At 43.3% G+C, this 21347-nt stretch overlaps 1 protein-coding gene across 2 annotated transcripts in view; it reads left to right on the top strand.

The window, feature by feature from the left end:
* The first annotated feature begins 2165 nt into the window (after window positions 1-2165).
* UBE2Q2 (ubiquitin conjugating enzyme E2 Q2) overlaps window positions 2166-21347 on the top strand; it is a 36749-nt gene continuing 17567 nt past the window's right edge. The window contains exons 1-5 of one of the 2 annotated variants that reach the window (XM_090148686.1): window positions 2166-2187; window positions 15084-15188; window positions 17495-17599; window positions 19064-19120; window positions 19899-20039. In XM_090148686.1, coding sequence (XP_090004812.1) covers window positions 17570-17599; window positions 19064-19120; window positions 19899-20039 — 228 coding nt within the window. In that variant the 5' untranslated portion in view covers window positions 2166-2187; window positions 15084-15188; window positions 17495-17569. Of the gene's footprint in view, window positions 2188-2322; window positions 2762-15083; window positions 15189-17494; window positions 17600-19063; window positions 19121-19898; window positions 20040-21347 lie in introns of those variants that run through there. The other variant, XM_031616361.2, reaches the window with a different exon arrangement.

Below are 21347 nucleotides of genomic sequence, written 5' to 3'. Positions count from 1 at the left end.
TTGTTCTAGATAAAGAAATAAAAGAAACAGAGGACTATGAAGGCATGTCCTCTTCCTAACAGAGAGATTTGGTCGAAGTGCAGACCGATGGAAGGGGAAATCTAGTTCTGTAATAAATAGAGGGAGGTGCCCATGATGTCAAAGATGTACAGATAGGAAGAAAGGCAGAAGATGATGGTGCTTACAGGCAGTATCGATCAGGGGAACTTGAGAGTGTCTGTAATCACTGGAATTTAATGCAGTGCTCCCGGGGCTCTTTATCAAGATTTATTTCCTTTATTACCTAGAAATGTCAGGTCTTTTCCCATGTGCATTCATTTTGGTCTCGGGGAAAGTCAGGATTTCCTAAGTCATCCTGTGACCAGCATAGCATTCATGTCAAAGCCCTGGGCAAGTCCCCAAAGGAAGGACTGAGTCAGACATGATGAACAGCTCTCTACACCTCTGAAGCAGTTTCTGTGTTGCAGAGAACAAGGCATCCCCAGTGTGTGTTCTCAAGGACTTTAACACAAATGAATTCCCAGGCAGAGATGCAGTGTCACAGCATTGCACAATGCCTACTAAATATGGAGGAGTGCAACAGAATGTAGGGGAGTGGTGGCTGTGCAGCTGCATGTTGCTTCTTGAAGCCTGCAACGAAAAGGCAGACTGAAGGAACAGGGGAATGTTTTGCCAGACTTAAACAGCATATGGCTTGCAGGCTGTGCTTGGCCAATGTAGCAGTTTGTTTGGCCTGCCAGATGGCCGGGAGACGCCATGCTGCTTGCATGGCTGGGTGCCTTCCACCAGCTGGGCAGCCAGCACAGGCATGGCACCTCCCAGCCAGCCGGCATGTCCTCACCCTGCAGCTGCCCAAAACCTGGGTGTCACAGGCAGCGAGAGGCAGCAGGGAGAGCAGGCGGGTGGGAACCCTGCAGGAGGACGGGGAGAATGGGAGACCAGAGGTAGGAATACAGACAGTTCTGGAAAGGGTGTGACAGAACAGTCGCTTGAACTTGCTGAGCCTACCTACCTCTCTGCTGCAGTGAGGCATTCTAGGCCAAAATCCCATTGCGTGAGTGAAATAGGGCTGAGTCACCAGATTCATTCCTCTGCTGTTTCATGCATCGCATCGTGTAACGCATAACAAGGTCTGGTTGGTTTGGTTTTGTCTCCAGTGTTCCCACAGAAAGGCTCTTCCAGGTCCTCCCTTTCTGATAGGTAGACTTGGAATTTTCTCTGTTTGTTTATGGCTTATTTGCCCTTACACTTAAATCTTCTTTGTGATGATACCTCGACGGACAACTGTCATATTTGCTCCGCTCCCACTTTGCAGGTTCCACAGTCAGAGCCAAAGCAGTTCAGCCCTTCTAGGAAAGCTGAGTCGCACTTACTTTACAAAAGGCATCTTTCAAATGATACTTGGGGGAGAAAAAATAATAAAACCGTATCTTTCTACTCTCCTTATTTTTCCTGGCTTCTTTCATGCAGAGCTTTTAGCTACTGTCACTCCTTCCTGGCCTCTGTGGTAGCAAAGCATGGTTTCCATGGGGAAGGACAGGCGCTGTCAAGCCCGCAGGTGCAGGTGCTTGGAGCTGGGCTGTGCCCGACTGTTTTTCTGGATTGAGATTGGAGTTGTCACCACTTGAAAAGATTCAGGTTGTGGTTTGAGAAGTGCTGCCAGTTCCTCTGGAGTTTTATACAGAATATTAATTTTAAAAAGGCAAAAGAAAAAAACAACAGGTGTGTGCATGCGTGTGTGTAGTACATTAACTAAAAGCTGATTGGAAAACAAGAATACTCTGCAGTGATGTGACTTTATTGCAGCCACCCCTTTGTGCCATTTGAGAGACAGTCCTCATCCCAAACACACGGCTGTCAGTGGATAAAGCAGTGATGGAAAGCGTTGGAGGAGGAGGGAGGATACAGGGGGGACTTGACCTGAAGAGGCAGAGCTAAGGGCAGCCTCCGTCCCTCAGTGTTGTGAGCATTCACTTTCCTCTGCTCTCAGACTTTGGGGGAGGGGAGAGGATAGAAATACACGAACTGTTGCAGAGGAACTAGTAGGCGTGTTTTTTTTTTTTTAAATTGGCCTCTATATCTTCTTGGAGCCGGACGCGGAGTTCCGTTCGTACGAATCCTTCGGGACGGGCGCCGACTTCTCGGAGCGGCTGCGGACGACGGGACCGCGCGTGGTGCGGAGCGCAGGTACGTGATGGCGGGCAGCGGGAGGCGGGGCGGGGCGGGGCACAGCCCGGGGGCGGCGGCGGGGCGGAGCGGGGACGGGCCCGGCCAGCCCTGCTGCGTGCGTCCCGGGCCGCGGGGCCGGCCTTGCGCGGGGAGGGCGGGGCGGGCCCGGCCTGGCCCAGCCCGCCGGGAGGAAAGGGAAGGGGGAACGGGCAGGGGAGCGAGCCGCGCCGTCGCCCTTCGGAGAGAGCGCGGGGTGCGGGAGGCCGCGCGAAGGGCCGCCGCTCGCCGTCCCCCGCCGCCGGGGCTGCCCCGGGCCCCCGCCCTCCGCCATCTTCCGCCCCGCAGGCGCGGCCGGGGCCGGGCCGAGGCGAGGCGGCGCAGGCCCGGGCCCGGAGATGAGGCCAGGATGTCGGTGTCAGGGCTGAAGGCCGAGCTGAAGTTCCTCGAGTCCATCTTCGACAAGGACCACGAGCGCTTCCGCATCGTCTCCTGGAAGCTGGACGAGCTGCACTGCCAGTTCGTGCTCCTGCCGCCGCCGCCGGGCTCCGGCCCTCCGCCGCCGCCGCCGCTCACCATCCACTGCAACATCACGGTGCGGGCCGGGGGCTCGGCGCCGTCCCGGGGGGCGCGGGGCGACCGGGGGTCGGGGGGGGGGTTCCGGCCTGCGCCGCCTCGGGGCCGCTCGGGCTGCGCGCTGCCCGGGGCCGCGCCGCGCTTCCTTCTGCCGAGCCCGCGAACAAAAGTTCGGGAGCGGGCGGTCCGCCTCGGGCCGGAACAAAGGGCGCGGGGAGAGCCCTCCGGCCGGGCCGGGTGCGCCGAGCGCTGCCGGGCCGGGCGGCGTCCCGCGGGTCTTCGTTCCGCGCGTTGGAGGCGGGCGGCGCGGCGGCCGTCCCCAGCCGGGGCTCCTCGCTGCGGTGGCGGCGTTTAAAGTTGTGCCGGCGGCGCTGTCAGACGTGAGGGAATCTGTCGTTCTCTGCTTTTTCTTCGTTGTTTGTTCTTAACGAGTAGGAGGGATGCGAGATAAAACGTTCCGTGTTCTAAGTCTTTAAACGTTCACGGTTAGGGCCTGAGTCTGCCCTGTGGTTTGCGTGGATCGGTGTCTGACTCGCACACAAGTGCTGAAGGTCTCCGTGTCGCAGCGGTAAGCGGACCTAAATGCCCTATCACCGTTCAGCTTAGGGGCAGAGCACTGAAAAGTTCTGGCTGGGTGGGCATGCAGTCGGGCTGTGCGTTTGAGGGAGGTGAGCTCCACAGCTCTTCTGTCCTTTGCCTATAAAAGTATGCGATTTCCAAGCAGTGTGGGGTGGAAACTTGTGTGCGAGTCCAAACATCTGAGTGCTCAAAAGATAGAAATGTGTGTGCAGATCAGGCGGGGCTGGCCGTCTTGGCAGGATGTTCGCTTGTCTTAAAGTTACTTTATTAAATAGAAAGAGACGCATTAAGAGAGTTATAGGGTTTCACAGCTGACAGCCTGGAAGTGAGTTCTGTGATCTGCTTGCTTTACCCCATACTGGTGCACGCTTGCGAAGCCTGAGATGTCATTTAATAGTAAAATCAGCAAGATACATCCATGTTCTTGTGTTTAGGTACGCTGCATCAGACAAGTGGTTGTGCAACTTTCCTCAAGTATTATTTATGTAATAGAAAGTGTTTCGTTAGGGAGCAGCCTGTCTGTTTTCTCCCCACAGCGTGATCTTTTTTCTAACTCTCTTCCTTAAGAAGTAAAGGGAAGGTCTGATAACTGTGTCCTCAGCTGGCAGCTGAGTTCAGTGCGTTATTCCTTGTCAGGTGACAGCTGACAGGAAAGCCTAGGAGGGAGGCCTGAAGGGCTTGGTGCCTTGGATTTGTGCTGTGGTGCTTTTCTGCTTCTGACCCAAAGTATTTTCAGTAGTAATTCTCTTGCTCTGCATAGAACTCTGCCCTCTTGCTTATAGCCTTGGTTTGAGGTGTGCCCCAGCCAGTGAGATACAGGCTGAGGTCACTCCTGGCCTTGTGTCTTATTGAGGAAACTGCACCTGCAGTTGGCTGTGTAGTCTTTTGCCCTAGAAATCAGGAGACTTTCTGTGTGCTGTCACAACTGTGACATCTGCTTCCAAAAAGAGCAGGAAAAGATTTGTTTCAAACTATAGAGAGAAGACTTCTGCTTTAAAAAGAAGTTGTGCCTGAACTTCTTGGAACTCGTGTTTCACAGTTGCCTGTAAGCAGCTTGGTTCTTCCAGTGTTGACTAATTTTTGGCTCTTTGAGGTAGGTGGCTACTTACCTATCTGCTAAAAATAAGTGGGAGAGGGCAGCTTCCGATGCAAGGGTGGCTCTCAAGAGGCAAGTGAGAAGCTCCTGAGGGAGTCAAAAAGAAAGATAAGCGCCGGACTTGTGTCCTGGGCCTTGGACTAAGGTGTTAGAGCTCACTATGAAGTTTTCCCTTCCCTCTCCTCCCCCTGCCACTGAATCTGTTGGCCCAGGCTCCTGCTTGCCTCCGGTTTATTTCTGTAGGTACTGTAAACTGCAAAGGTGTAACTCTAGTTTGCTGTGCTTCAGCTGATCTGCAGAGCTTCTGGAGAGCTGAATCAAGTTACCATGGGAGCTATAACTTGAAATTATGGTGCTAAAAAAAGCTGGTAAGGCTATAAAGATACTGGTAAATGTTTTCTTTGGGGAGGAGACTCACCCTCTGCAGCAGAAGCTGCTATCTTAACGGTTTACATTTGCAGTGCACATAGGTAACTTCAGTTATTTGTTGCTTCCTAAAAGTTTAACCTCTACAATAATGATGAAATTCTCGAGGCTATTTCTTGTACTCACCAAGAGCTTACATGGGTTGGAACATCCGGACACTTAGGGATGCTGTTAAGGGGGAAAGATGCACAAGACTCAATAATTCCTTTTTTTGTTGTTGGTTTTATTCAGGCACCTCAGTATTTCAGCTGAAGTGAAAGCTGTCTAGCAGTGTGTACAGGCGCTGAAGTTGGTGGATAGAGAATAATCTGGTAGGGAAGGGAGCTTCCAGCAGCTTCTACACCATGGCTGAAAAGAGACCTGGTTACTCAGCTGCTCCAGTTCTCACAATGGATCCTTTTATTTTCTTGGATCTAGAGAGAGAAGGCAGAGGAAAGAGCAAACAGTCTCCTAGAGAGGTGAGGGAGAATCTGTTTAGGAACTGCATAGGTCTCTTCCATCAGTGCCCTAGACTGAATTCCACAGCTCGACTAGAAGTCGGCTCTGGGATTTCTAAGATGATATTCTGACTGTCTGCAGTATGAGTTTGTGGAACTGCCACGGTTAAGCATTTGCTGCAGCGCCCTGGGAGTGCTCTACCTGTGCTACTGAGCAGTGCTTGACTGTACAGGGAGATGTGTTTTGCTTGATAGCTCTTCTACTTAATAAAGTGACAAACTAACATTTTCTAAATCTGCCTGTCCTTTCTGTTAGCTGCCCGTGTTGGAATGTAAATGGTTAATTTGATTATTTTAAGAGACACTGTAGGGTGGAGTCATCTGTCAGAAACATTGCTTCTTATGGCTCAGAACTGTCTAATTATTGAACTTGTTCAGGCTGTGCACCTTCACATTCCCTTTCTGTTGTGCCAGCAGTGGTGTCTCTGTTCTGGAGTCTGATTTCTGGTTGTTTTTTTTCTTTTTTCTTTTTTCTTTTTTTTTCTTTTCAGGCTCTTTTCACATAGCAATAGTATTCCATTTGAATTTGGTAAGGAAGTGTCCTTGCCAAGTGTATATATTGTATTTTTTGAGGTAGTATCAAATCAGTGGTGTTATTCACAGTAGTGTGTTACTTACTGATCATTTAGGTAAGTTTTTTTACAATTTGCAGTCTCAGTTTGGTACCTTATGAAACTTAAGTCGCAGTATTCCAAGATGTGGTACAGCTCAATCTTTAACTACTTCTCCCCCCTGCTCAATAGCAAGACTGCTTTGGACTCTAAAAAACAAAGGACTACGTTTTTGGTTTTCTTTCCCCCAGAAAAAGAATATTGGTTTTTAAATATATGCTGCGGAGAACCTCAACAATAGTATCACTCCAGTTGCACACACAACTTCCACTGGAATTCTGAGTACCTCTTGTAGGTAGGCATAGGGTTTGTGCCAGCTCTCTGTGGGAGCAGATTTTGCACCCAAACAGATACAGGGCTGTGACATGTAATCATATCCTTCACACATCAGCAAATTCAGTCCATGTGAGCAGGCTGACTCTGCTATATACTTGCTTCCCCGCTGGAGAGAAAAATCTCCTGCTTTACTGAAAAAATACCCTGCTGTTAAATCAGTTAGAAGATAGTTAGAAACATTCCTGTCTATAGATTACTGCAATTGAGGGGAGAAAACTTTTTTTTCCCCTTCTAATCAAGAATGGATGAGAAGATGTCACCTTTGAAGCTTTTGGCAAGTTATATACTGAAAGTGAGTAGATTAGAACATCGTATAATTCTTAAAAGGCACAAGGTTTTAATATTAAACACTCCTAGCTAATGCCTGGGCAGCTGACAGACGTTTAAGGAGGTTATTTATTTGTATGCAGAACTAACCACATAATGAATGAGGTTTCCAATTCAAACCACAGATATGTTTTTAAATGTGACTAGGCACTCCATAGCAAGGCTGAAGCCTTTGTCTTGCAGCGTGTGGATGCAAGGATTAAATAAAAGCACACACAACTCTACCTGGATAACACATATTCCTCTAACTAGGATTAATTAGACGTACTTTGAATTCTAAGGAAGGCACTCAAGTAACTTAGGAAAGATAATGCTTGTACAATAGAAATTGTCCAGTCTTGTTTTACTTATCAAAACAAAATGCAAAGACTGGGTGTTCTTCTCTTTCTATACCAAGGCTGTAATTGGAAAAGAAATACTGTGAGGAGGAGGAGGAATGGTTTGTCTCTAGAAGACGTAGGACTTAACTCTCTGATGCTACAGCTTAGCTGTTCTATGTGTGAAAAGCTGTAGCCAGCACTGCAGGCTTTGCAGGCCGGTTGCACTCTTCCCTGTATAAGGTGTGAAGTGTGCCTAAAATATCCTAGAATGCCACAGTGGTGGGCTTCACATATCAATGCTAGCATATGTTGAAGCTTTTAGAAATAGCTCTTACTCCAAATAGGCTACTTATATGAATTACTTATGTAATTGTTTCAAAACTGGGACCATTTGTTGTCCTCACAGGAGCTCTCTCTGCCTTTCGATAATTGGAAGAAGTTTTATGGGAAAGAATTACATTCTCTTTACTCAGCACGCTTCTTTGTTAACTGTTTGAAAGGCTTTTGTCCAAGACAGAAAAATACCTGGTAATTTTCATGATTTTTTCTGATTTTTCTCTAACTTTAAAGAAGCTGCAGCTTTGACTGGGGTTGCTCATTCACTTCTTAAGAGTCATCTCACGGTTTGTGTTGATTTGATTTGTGTTGCCACCAATTTTTAGTTGGCATCTGTCACGGCTTTATGATTTTTGTTATTGGATAGTGTCAAAATTGAAGTGTTAGTAATTGGCATTACCTGTTAATCTTCTTATGCCACAAGAATGAAGAGTATGCGCTGTTACAATTGATTTTTTTTAGTTTTTTTCTCACTAGTTTTTTTATTGAAGGGATAAAATTCTGCCTTTTCTGTCAAAGCTTTCTGTCACTGCAGTGTGAATAAGGGAGTAATGTGAAAAGTGTGTCCTATTCTCAAAATAAAGTTGCAGTTCCAGATCCTTTATGGCAATCTATCTGCAGTGGAACGCTGTGAAATCAGGAGTTATCAATGGAGCCGATCGTTTGTGCTCACATTCAGGAACTTCTTCCTGTGAGACATGGATGAAAATAAATCTGTGGGCATTTGGTCTATATTCTACCATGGATACTGCTCACTGATAGGTTGGTACCCTCAACATGTATTAAAAATCAGAGCTGATAGGAAGAATGAAGTATGATTGTGTCCTGTGCGCTTGGTAATCCTGTTGCCAGCAGACAGCAAAGGCTATGTAAATTGTGAGGTGGCCAGAACTGACTTTGCTGGGTGAAGGACCTGGCTGGCACATGGAAATTCTTTACTGGGTCATTGTTGATCTGGATAATTTCCCAGTCTGGTTCACTGTGTGGCTGCACAGACAGCTGTACCAGCATAACAGAGGGCAAAGGAACGAGTGAATGCTGGGGAGGACTGCTGAAGCCAGCACTGCTGATGGGGAGCTGCTTGCCAAGCACTGTCTGGGCTTTCATTGGTGCTCAGGGGTGCTTGTGTGTGGAATTCCTGAGCCAGCATTGATCCAGTGGGCTTATGCCAGTGTCTGATCTGCTACAGCAACAACTAAACTGAGAGAAGCAGACTCCAGCAGTCTAACTGGAGTGAAAGCTCATCTGTAAAATCAGTTCCTATCAGGAGGATGGAAGATAGAAACGTGGAGAAATTCTCTGGATAGGATTTGAATCATTTGAAAAGCAGCAACAAAACTTCTGAATAGGAACAGATGTTTGTAGAGGCTGATAAACAGAAATAGCTGCTATTTCAGGTTTGCCTCAGCGTGAACTGCTGTTGGGCAGTGTCAGGTTGTTTGTCTCTATATAGCATTAAAAGGTTATGAAACCCTGAATTCCTGGCTCGAGTTCATTTATTTATTTTGGATTATGAATGGTAATAGAGCATTTTTAATGCACTTGATAGTTTACGATTTAAGAAATGTTCTGTATTTCTCTAGCTGTAAGCTCTGCAGAAGTGAAAATGACTGTCACCTGCTCCCAGAAGACAGCTGGAAAACTAAATGGCTGCTTACAGTAAGGAGATGCTGTGTAACGTTCAGATGTCACGTCAGCCAGCATTCAGTGTGGTTGGAACTGCTGGGAACAGAGCAGCTCTCAGCTGATCCTTGCAGAAAATGAGCAAACTCGTTAGCCTATGTGGTGCCAGCTTCCTGTTTCCAGCTGTAATCTTTGAGCATGGTATTAAAGTCATGATTCTACATGCTTTACCTTTCTCATTATCTCATGCACACAAGACATTCTGAGTGGTGTTTGAAGTTACTGCAGAGAAACAAGCGCAGGATTTCTTCAAGTTTAGTATTTTTCTTCACCCCAGAGCTCTGAGTTTTAACCCCTCTGAGAGAGAGTGTTTCACAACTGCAGATTTTCTGATAGCTTCCGAGTATTCAGAAAGGGAGGAAGGTACTGTTGGAACTTGCATAGTGACATTGGAAGAAAATTGAGGTGTTCCTTTGCAGTGGTATTCAAGGTGCCAAGGGTTTCCTTGAATTTTGAGCTAGGTAAGAGTGAATTGTTTAGCTTCTTAATGGTTAATGTTGGTGGAACTCCACAATACTGGAAATGTGCATTCAAAGGAGAGAACAAGTGACTGTAAATGACAGTAACCTGAAGGTGGGTGGCTCAGCAGCAGTCACAGCAGCTGTGAGAGCTTGGAGCCTGGTGTGGGGCTGCAGGAAAGAGGAAGGCTCTTGAATTGTGAGGGGAAAAGGGCACCCTGCCTTCAGTGGTACGGAGTGGGTTGACTGAATGCTTGAAAGACCTACGCTTCTGAAGATAAAGAGACTGGAGAGAAGGAAGGGTAGGCCAGGGTTTTTGGGTGGCAGTAGAAGTGTCATCGGGCTTTGCATGTCCACAGTGCTAAAGGCAAGAGCACAGCTGCTGGGAAGAGTCAGGCAGGGGGAGAGCATGGCATGTTGGAACTTAGCTGTAACTGCTGCTTCTAACCTCATTAGAAGCTTGCCTTGATAGTGCCTATATATACATTCTGAAGAGGTATCATTGCAGGAACAGCTGATTAACAACTCTTGATTTTAAGTTGACAGTTTCCACTAACTGGAATTCCTTCAGAAATTCTGTACGTAAGGTACTCTGCTAGCGGTGGAAGAAGAGTATTGCAGAATCAGATTGTCAGAGCATCCTTCTCATCAGTGCATGTGTCCAGCTACTTATTGGGTTAACCACTGCCAGTTTGAATGCTTGTGTAATACACTGGGACTGTGAGCTCTCAAACACCCATTCCCTGACAGCTGTTAGGTGAGAAGACAGGCACACAGGGATATGTCTGTCAATGATACTGACAAAAGAGTGTTAGTTAGCTCACTCTCTGGGCTGGTCCTGAACAGCAGCTTCCATCTGTGGAGACCTCACACTGCTCCTCCACAGCTGTCATGTGCAGTGCACTCAACAAAACCACGTGTAGTGTTAGCTTCAGGGCTGAGCAGAGACCTGCTGCGTTTTACTTTGGGTGCATGCAGAAGTGTTAACAGCATTTCCTGTGAATTTGTGTGGGTGAATCGACGGCATATTGTATTATGGTGTGACCTGAAAACAGAGCATTTACTCAAAATAAAGATAAGTAACTGTGCTTTTATCAGAGAAGTGACCGTTTTGCATTTATGCTTTCAGTTGATATTTTAATAGTGTGTGGATGTGGACAGCATACAGCCTGCTGCCTTCATGGGGTGAGCAGCTGGTAAAGCAGTCCACTAAGGCTCATTTCCCAAAGGTATTGTGCAGTTCCACACGTGAGAATCAGCTGGTGGGACATCTTGTAGACAAAATAGCTTGAAGAATTGACTAGGTGTGAAGACTTGTTCCTAAGAAGCGTATGAGCTGTGATGCCACATCTGCATTCATATTTATAACCATTTAAAGTAAAGTTTTGTCTTTGCTGCTTTGCTTGTGTTGTTATGGCTTCTTGTAAGGCAATGATGTATTTGTGAGCTGTGTGTGTGCCTAAATAGAGCCATGGGTGTAACACAGACATAGCTTGGGTCGTGTCACAGGCTTTTTGATTGTTGTATGTGCTGGATGGAAAGCAGCATTTGGTGAAGCCTTTCCTGGGGATCTTCACTGTCTTCTCCCTACTCCTGTTCTTCTTTGGTAGCCTTCTGCAATTTACAGGACTTGTTTGTGTAGCAAACTGTACTTACTTTTGCTAGGAACACTTTGTGATTGTTCCAGGTACCTCCATGGAGATGCAGTTTGTGGTGGCCTTTCCCTCTGCCAGGCACGTGCCTTTGATGCTGACTGACTCCTCTGGTGTGGCTGTATTTAATAACATAAACAATTCTGAAGCAGCACACTCTGTTACATTTGCATCCTTCCCTGGAGAATGTTTTGGAGAGGAAAGCTATGAGTGTGTTAGCTGTGTAATGATGTACTTCTGAAGGTATTCAGTGATGTAGTGATGAATGTATGAGCAGAACCTGCATAGGATACAGGCTGTGGCATTGTCACTTACCTCCTGTGAAGATGTTTGAGCTTTCCCAGTGTCTGGAGCTCTGAGCAGAGCACTCAGTATTGTCTGGGATTGTCTGGTTTTAGCATAGGCTGCTGCTGCCAAGGCAGTCAGTGAGCTGCAAGGTGGTATTGAATGATTTTCTGTGTTTAAAAGATGTATGCTTTTTAGTCAGTTGATGTAGGTTCTTTTCAAAGTGCATGGTTTGGTACACGTGTTGGTCTGTGGCTTCAGGAAGACTGTAAGAATTAAAGCTAACAGAATGCTTTCTGTGGCTCTGGGATAGGTAAGGATCTCTGCTTAGCTGAACTCCAGTGAATAAAGTGTGTCCTGCTGTTTATATGCACTTAGCCATTCAGCAAGTAATAGCATGTCCTATGCAGTGTTTTCAAGTCCACAAAGAAATGAAAGTGCAGGTCTTCTGCTGATCAAAGGCAGGTGGGTAAGGGGCTTTGCTCTCTTCACCGTGCCCATCCACACCCTCATTAAATTTGACTTTTAAACCTCCCACTGCACATACTTATTTTATGTAAAACAGCATTGCTGCTCTGGTAGTTTATTGAGGAAATTAGAATTCTTTCATATGTAGGAGTGCAATTTTTTCCCTAAATGTGAAAATGGAGTGTCAGAATACCGTAATGTGTTCAGTGTCCTTTGGGCTGCATCTTAAATGGTGATTTCTGAATGTCTTAATAAGAAAAGAGATTCCCAGAAAATCCTTAATTAAAACACAGGAAAATTTGTAATTAAGTTCTAAAATGATGTAAAAAGAATGGTACTGATTTCTGTCAATGATAGAGATTTTGCCAAAGCTTAGGAAATGGAATCCAGTTGGCTGACTTTTATTTAACCAGTTTACTAAGGAGATTTCAAAGCAGAAAAAAAAATAGCACTCAAAGGTTATCTGAAAATCAAAGAAAATTAAGAAGAGGCGGTGAGTAACAGTTATTTTAAGCCATGATGCTCAAGATGTAGGTTTAAGTGGATTTTCTGACTATTTGTCATAATAAAATGTGTGGGCATGTTGTGTTCCTGGGTTACATGTGGCAGCTGTTGTGTACAGGTTGTGGTAGACCAGGGATGTGAGCAAGGTGTTGTGGTGTTGGGTTGGCCAGGGGAAGGTTGTGGGTTTGGGGTTTGCTTTTTAATTTAGTAACTTCACACTTGAAACAGTGTTGTAGAAACAGAGAAACAGCCTAAGTCTCATACTGATATCAGGACAGTATTGCTGGAGGTTTGTAAAACTAGATGAAGATTATTGAGCATTGCAAGTAAAACAGCCTTTTTGGGTAGTTAATGGTAATGCCACTTGTTCCAGTGGCAGGAATGTGGAGCTTTTCTTTCTTTGTTTTTATTTTGTGGTATATTTATTATTAAACTCAATCCTTTTGCTGTGTTCTGCAACAGAAGCACCAGAAGTGTTGGTGTTGACAAAGCTCCCAGTCTGTCCTGCTGTGGATACAAAGACTCTGTAGAAGTGATGAGCCCATGAATTGTAATTCTATCTGGCTTGGGTGTAAACATCCAGCCTTTGTCCTCAGGCCTCAGTGTATGCTAGGTGTGATGTCATCCCAGCATGTCATGGCTTACTGAGCAATTGCATTAGCTTTGCAAGCTGTACAGCGTGCATTAGCTTGAGAAAGCTGCCCAAATCTGAACATTTTGCCTTTCTCTGTTATGATGAATTTTTGCGTTTAATTGTAGAGAACAGGAAAATGCCATGTTATAGCAGTGGCCTAGAAGAGCTTAACAACTTAGTATGGATAATAATGTGGTTGATACTTGTGCAGCTAAGCTTGACACACAGCGGAGGTCAGCTGTGCAGTCATAGGACCAAAATAATCTTGTTTTTAGTCACTGAGAAATAATAATTAGTATTTAGAACAGCAGGTATCTAGTACAAAAAAAGAATTGTTCTTCTAGGTTAGTTCTCTTGAATTATATCTTCATGTTTGGGGAAACTTGTGTTTCTTACATGATAAATATTAAATCCATCTCTCCTTTCTGTAGGACGCAGACACAGGAAAGAGCTGAGTTAACTCTCAACAAAACTGGCTGTAGTGCAGTTCAGTTCTTTGACCTCCCAAACCACAAGCTCCGCTTTTTGTTGCACGCTGGGATTACAAACTCATCAGCCTGTTTGTATCTCAGAGTCAGGATGTTTGTTTGAAGTTTGTGTGTGAATTCTCGATTTCAAAATACAGTGACTCATAGCTGAGTGAGGCTCAGCTTTTCCACAGATATGTGTTACTTAAAGAAGGAAAAACTTGGTGCCATTTATGTTAAGGTAAAAGAACGTAATGGCAAATCTGCAGAGTTAAAAAGTGTTGCAGTGAGCTGGAAGTTAGACTTATGACTTTTCTGATACATATGGATGTGCTTAAGAGAAGCCTTTCAGATCAATTCATGGCTTCTGTTTGTGTTTCAAAAGCTAAAACAGGCTGAAAATGAATGTTTAATTTGTTTGGGGGACTTACAGTAATTTATATATGCCATACATTCATAAGGCAGACAGCATCAAATCCTGCTATGTTTCCTCGCATGTGGCTGGACTTGGGATGAAATGGAATGAGGAGGATTGTCATTCATTGAGGAGGCATCAGCGTGTTCAAGTAGCCTCTGTGGTGTGATAAAACACAGTGGGATTTCTTGCTCGTCAGACCTGAGCTGCAAGTCTTGTCCTCATCTGAGGAAAGATTTGCTGTAAGTGTTTTTGAAGATTATTCGATGGGCCCTCCAGACAACGAACAGATAAGGTCTGCAGACAACAAACAACTGATCCTAGGTTTGCCCCTGGTCTCCTGCTGGTGGAGAAAGGAGCAATGAGGGTCTTGCTAGCTGTCTGTTGTGCCTGTTTAGTGACAGAAAAGCTGCTTGTCATGGATTGCAGATGGTTGTGGACCACATCTGTTCTGTGTTGTATGTGCTCTGACCATGGCTGCCTGTGTAAAATGAGATGCATTTCTAGTCCTATGAACCCACTTGTGCTCACTGTCAGTAGGATGCACTTTGGTGCTTGCCAAACAACTGCAGGGACCTGTTGATGTGTGTAGTACCTATTGATGTGTGCAGTACATACATTGGTTTGAGATGTCCTTCAACAATAGCAAGGTATGGTCCTTTGCTGCTTGATGGTGCAAAGAAAAAAATGCATTTTTGGCTTTGTCATTTGCCTGCCTTAAAGGCAGGAAATTTGAACTGTGTTGCTCTGATCTGAGAGTCGACGCTGTTTGAGCTGAACGGTTTGAGTAATCCAGAGGAGATCTTTAGCCTCCATGTGTTGTTGCTTTCATAGGTACTGTTTGGAGGAATCTGTATTCTTGTGGAAAAAATAGCATGGATATAGTTTTATTCTCTGATATGTGCTAGTTGTAATTCTATAATTTTTTATATAATCATCGCCTCTACTGAATTTCTATATTTCTTCTTTCTGCTCTACTTGCCCTCTGGACTTTAAACTTTTCAGTACTTTCATAAGAAAGTCCACTGTTTGATCCAGATGAAAACAGTGTAATACTAGAAGAACCAGTTATCTGGAATTCTTTTGACTTCTCTTGAGTTGCCTCAAGTTACTGTGTTACTTTTCTTCCATGTTACCCAGCTTAGGGTAGGATGAGGAGATGATACTGCACTGTCAAAGTTTGGATGTGAATGAGCTTTGAAAGCGTTGAACTTTTTTGTTCATTCGTTGTTATTTTTTAAAAACAGGAATCTTACCCCTCTTCATCACCAATATGGTTTGTAGAATCAGATGACCCAAACCTGACTTCAGTCTTGGAGCGCCTAGAAGATATTAAGAAGAGCAATACTCTGGTGAGTTCTGGTTGCTTTAGATGTTTTTTTGGTTCAATTTTTTTTCACATTAATAAGCAATGGGTTCAATTTAGAGTCGTATTTGGGGATCTTTGCAAGCATGAGTTTCCTCTTCGAAAAAAGTACAAACAAAAAGCAATCCAAGAGATTTGAAACAAAAAGAGGAAGATGACTTAAAAATGCTTGTTTTTTCACTGTAGTCATGTTTCAGCCCCAAAAAGTCTAAGGCTTTCTGGGAATAATTAGTGAAATGCATCAGAACTCAATGAGGAAAAATAGCACTTTTAGTGTTTTCTTTGCCTGGAAACTACATCAGCTACAGAGGCAAGAGGACAGCTAAGGAAATGTTAAAGGTTTTTAGTCTGTGACCTCTGCCTATGGAGATGTAGGGCAGTTTAATAGTGGAATGCTCAGCCAAATCAGCTTTCTTCAGAGGTTCCTTTCTACAGAAAGGGATCAGCGTGAAGCTGATGTGACTGTTAGCTTCAAATTAAAGCTTACCTGTATACAAGATTGCTTGTGGAAAACGTTTATCTCAAGTATGTGGGACTTGCTGCACTGAGTTGGATGCAGACATAGGCCATTGATGTTTGTTGTAACAAAACAGCTTCTGATATCAGAGGTGTTCTTGCCCGTTTAAAAACTGGTGGGTTGATGTAGCACCTGTGGGTGGCCCATTGGCTTCTCAGGAATCAACCCCACATCATGTAATGCCAAAATGAAGACAAAATAGAGACGATTACTCTACAAAATCAGACTTCGGAGTCAAAAGGCTTGAGTTTTGTGAGTACTGACGTGTTTTTTCTCCCTTCCAACTTTACCCTTTACACCCTCATCAAGGAAGTTTGAGCAGCTTGCACACACCCTTCCTGTGGTAGGGTAGAAAGGATAAGAAACTGCCTGCAGAAATGAATGCCAAAACTAATTTATATCAACTTAGTGTTTTGGATTTTTTTTTAAAGCTGTAAACCAGTTTTCACTTAACGTCAGCTAAAAATCCATTGTTTCATGTTGCTTCAAACTCATAATAAAGGTTACTGCTAAAATGCTGAATGAGAAATGGCATTAAGCTCTGCAGGAGCTCAGCAGAGCAAATGTGCTAGATGCATTTCACCAGATCTCTGAAATCCTTTGGTATTATTCTGCCCTTTCTGCTTGCTTTACAACTTCTGATGATTATCAGCTGTTTGGGAAACTGAAAAGCATGCTCTTCAGACAGGCATTAGACAGGCTGTGTATGTTGAAGCTTTTCACTTGACATAGTAGATTTTGATGTGGTAAAAATTCTCCTACGATACTTGCATGTTAGCCAAGCATGTTAAGTTAGCCAGGAAATGCATTTAAATTATTAATACAAGACAGAAATCTGCTACCCCTTTTGATATGTCTCTTTGTTTACCACTGACACATACAAAATCATGCTAGGCACTGCTTAGAGCGTGGGGTTGACTCCCAGATGTGCTTTCTGGCCCAAATTGTCCTATAATTCTTTCATACATAAGAACAAAGCATAAAGGATAACAATTCAGGTGATCCATGGCCGAAGGAGCAAGGGTGTGAAATGAATTCCTTTGAGGGGGAAAAATGTAACAGGGAGGAAGACTGGTATCAAGTATTTTGCTTTAGAAATTAAACTGCAATTTTTCAGTTGCATTGAGCTAACCCTGCACTGCAGATCTCTGCCAAGGAAGGGGATCCCTCCTCTCAGCTGCACGTTCCTGCCTCCCTGTTTATGATGAAATTTGTTCTTTTGTGCTGCAGTGCATTAGGAATTGGTCTATCTGGAAGCTTGCTGCATTGCTGTGTGATTACTGTGTGCCAGTGTTTCTAGGTTTGCTTGTGGAGCTGCCTTGCTGTGCCCTGAAGAGGGATCCAGGATGTGGTGTGTGGGTTTTGATGGATTTTGTTTTTAAAACATTGCTCTTTAAACTAGGAAAGTGGATTGCACCAGCATGTCCTGAGAAATACAGCCCTTTGATTATTCCCAAGTGATTTGTGGCTCTGAGATCTGTGCCTGCAATGAACTATACTGCCAGAGCAGATAATGCTTTTGCTCACTGCTTTTTTTTCAGCTTGATGCGAGAAGAAAGAGAGAAGCCATCTTTAACTTGCTGTGTCTTTGGTATCCCATTGTGGTGGCTTTTATTATGAGAACTGCAGAAAAAAGAGGTGTTTTTGTTCTAGTACCTGCAGACTTAAATGCTGTAGGCTGACTGAAAGTTAATACCAACTTACAAAGGTACTTTAAAATGTGTTCTTCTGTGGCTTGGTTTAAATAGATGCTTTCATGTTTTCTTTTTTTATAGCTTCTCCAGCAGCTGAAGCGATTAATATGTGACCTCTGCAGATTGTATAATCTTCCTCAGCATCCAGATGTTGAAATGTTAGATCAGCCATTACCAGCTGGACAGGCAAGTTAAAACTGAGGACACCTTATGGAAATCAAGGAGTTATTTTTTCAACTCTAAGAAAGATGACAGTGGAATGCTTATAACTTTTGTGTGAGCCAGAACTTAGATGAGATGCAATGCAGGCAGGGTTGCCAACCACTAGACCAGGCTGCCCAGTGCCACATCCAGCCTTGCCTTGAATGCCTCATACAACAAAACACTGTATGCTGCTTTATGAAGAGTATACATTTTACAACGTGCACTGGAATTAATTTACTACTGATGCTTTCCTTCCTTTTCAGCCCCTTGCAGAGATATAGGATATCAGGACCTGCTTTGGGCAGAAAGTATCTGCTTGAGGTGTCTTGTTTACTTCTCGTGCACTTGACAAATTAAGAGTTGTGTAGGGCTGCTAAATGTTCTGGTTAACTAAAATGCTTTGTGCTGAAAACAGAACTGGTAGCTGACAGTGAGCATGTTCTTTTTGTATTTTTAATAGGATTTTTATCTGCTTTTGCTTGTACATGTTAAGATGACAATTTCTAAAGACTCTTCTAGTGTAACAGATGGTTTTCCTGTGGTGACCGTACTATAATAATGACAAATAACTTGCTTGATTTTTGGTGTTCTGCCAAACAGTAATACTATAGTTCTTCTGCCTTGGCCACCCACATAGCAGTGCAACTCCAAGGTCTGTAACATTAGGAAGTAGCTTCATTGAAGAGTCTTGTTTATGCTCTGAAACTCTAAAATTAACTCATGAAAGAATTTCACAGCTGGAAATTTTGGATAATTTTCAAGTTAAATAAGAGGCTTTGATAAGTCAGACAGAAGATCCATCCAGTACCTTGCATTGTGTACAGTAGGGGCATTTCTTACTTGTCAAAAAAAAAGGTAAATAGAGGACAAGGGTATAATGCTTCCAACTATTTCTGCAGCTCAAACTTCCTGAGTTTGAAGTGGTATCCTGAAATGGAAAGCTCTGAAAAACCAACCCATTGTACTGTTTCACTGTGTCATCAGATAATGTAATAACAGTGGCTATATAATGTTAGTTGTTGTGGCAGTAGTTTTCCAGGTAGTGTGACCAAGAACCATTAATTTATAGAGCTTTAGCATGTATATGCTTTCTAGTCAGAGACATGAGCTGATTTTCATGGTTTAAGATATCATGAGTTATAATCCACTTCTTTATTGTGTTTGTCACTGTTGTCTCAAAAATAGGATGTCTTTACCTGGATTTTAAGTTTCCATTTAGAACTTAATGTGAATTTGTACATTCTATTTATTCTTTGTTTCATTCAAATATTTCTTCGTTGTCATGTTCCAGGAAAGCATCTTTGTTTATCCTTCCATTTAAACTTCAACCTTGTGTAGACCTTGATAAATGTAACTTTCATATTTACTGTTTGCTAGAAGATTTCCTGATTTTTGAAAGAAAGGAACGTGTGCATTCAGTGCAGTGACCTCACTGTTACATTGCAGAATGGAACGACAGAAGAAGTTACGTCAGAGGAGGAGGAGGAGGAAGATATGGGTGAAGTATGTATGCATATGAGATTGTTATCCTAATCTAGTAGAATACTGGCATTATGCTCTGTGGTGACTGGCTAATTATTAAACCAAAACTGTGAAATATTATCTCCCTAAACTTCAACAGAAAAGATTATTAAAAATTTTAGGACTGTTTCAGAACTGAAACATTGGGTCGTATGCTCGGGATACTTGGAGGTATGAAATTGTCTTGTCTTGTATTTCCCAAGCTGCTCCATCTAATCATCAGCCAGAATGTTCACCTTGAATAAAACTCAAGTTGTTTTCTGCTATTTAACTTTCTTGGAGGGTTGCTGTAGCCCTGCCAGGTGTGTTCATCACTCTTTGCCAGAAGTATAAAATAGCTAGGATTCTAAAATGAAAAACAAGTCTGTTTTTTATAAGCATTTTGAAGGTACCCTAAGTTTGTATACTTTTGGAATGGGCTTAAGAATTCCTTAGCTTCCAGTTTTCTATCTACCTCCCACTTTAATAGGCTAATTTACTACAATCTTCATTTCTCATGCAGGTTTAATAGTGCTTGTTTCTATGACCAGAAACAGGTTGTGAATCTGGCTCTCATTTGTATTGTAAGGGTTCCTTATGCTTCCCTTGAATGCTGTTGGCTGAATGAATTAGGTCAGAGCAAAACAGAAATGGCATCCAGCAATCACTGCAATCACTAATACTTAGTGCTGTGCAGCGTACTGACTGAACTCATAAATGCCCTTAAAGAGTTTTCTTGAGTGAAGAGCGTAGTTGTTAACAGTGAATCTTTGTCCTGTAGGACATTGAAGATCTGGATCACTATGATATGAAGGAGGAGGAACCAGTTGACGGGAAGAAATCCGAGGATGAAGGCATTGAAAAAGAGAACCTTGCAATCTTAGAAAAAATCAGAAAAAATCAAAGGCAAGATCACTTAAATGTGAGTTAATGGAGTATTTTTTCCTTTGCAGTATTCCTGGCCTTAGAACAGAAATGATTTTCAGCAAATAAAGCCTGTGCTACACGCCTAAAGATAAATTAACATATAGACAACTTCTAGCACATATAGGACAAAAATCTGGACTCATCTTTTATCAAAATCTTTGGCGTATGAAGTTAGGTAATAATTAGCATTCCACAAAGGTAGAAAAACTGTTTCAAAGCACTCTTTTGTCCAATCTGTGAAAATGCTAGTGTAACTTCAGATGTCAAACTGGATTAGGGTGGCATTGGCCTTTTGGAGAAAGAAGCATCTTCTGTCTTTTCATGAGTGTCAACCATTATATGCGAATCCATATTTCACTCTTGTTAATGGTATTTAACTGCACATCCAGTTTCCAGAGGCATCTGTTTGGCTGCCCTTATGTTTCTTGCTTGATGCTTGTTGTTACGAACAGTAATTCTCCTTGCAGATGAGATCTTGAAAGTTTCCGCTGGGAAAGTGCTGAAAGTTCTTTTACCATAAATAAAGCAAGCTTTATCATTGCAGTGATCCTGCAGACATGAAACTGTAAACAGTGACTTGTGTGGATTTGAAGTTACTGTCGATAGGCTTAGAAACACCATGTCATTAATGTTGAGTTCAAGGGAAGCTTTTAGATCTCAAAGATGCACATAAGAAAGAATGTCATACAACATTTGTTACTTAGGCTGGCTTCCAGAAACGGAAAACTTCTGTTTCACAGAGGCTTATTATGTATAAAAGACATGAAACTCAATACTTCTGCTCATGACCAACTTCAACTAAAGGTAAGAGTTCTATAGTTGTTTGTTTTTTTTTTTGTCACCTTCAGAAAGAATATGCTTGAAGTAGTGACCCCCACTGTTTGAGCTCTTCCATATATATCTTTTTTATTGCTATTAGGCAAGTTAGGAGATGTGTAGATCCTGTCCAGACACTAGATGTGCTGTTTCTCTTCAAGGTAATAGTTGAGAATGTGGGTAGCAGTCAGGTGTAAGCTGTGGTCCTGTCCGTGTTCAGGAAAGGAATAGGATTTAGGATTGGTATCTAGGGAACACCTGATTAATTTTTTTTTCCCCTGAATAATTAGCTTTGTTAGTTCTGCTTCCAAAACTTTGTTATTTTTCCAGTAATTCTTATCTAAAACTGTTCTTAAAAATTAGACTTGAGGAAACTACTGTTGTAAAGTTCTTTTCATCTGTAGCAGAAACTATGTACATTCTAAGTGTTCAGTGGCAGCTGAGCCAGTCTACTAGATCTCTCTGAGTTAGCAGAATCTTGTCTGTT

The sequence above is a fragment of the Phasianus colchicus genome, chromosome 12 (genome assembly GCF_987193195.1).
Source record: "Phasianus colchicus chromosome 12, bPhaCol1.hap1.1, whole genome shotgun sequence".
In the NCBI taxonomy this organism is placed as follows: Eukaryota; Metazoa; Chordata; class Aves; order Galliformes; family Phasianidae; genus Phasianus; species Phasianus colchicus.
This window is presented reverse-complemented; position numbering and strand designations above follow the sequence as displayed.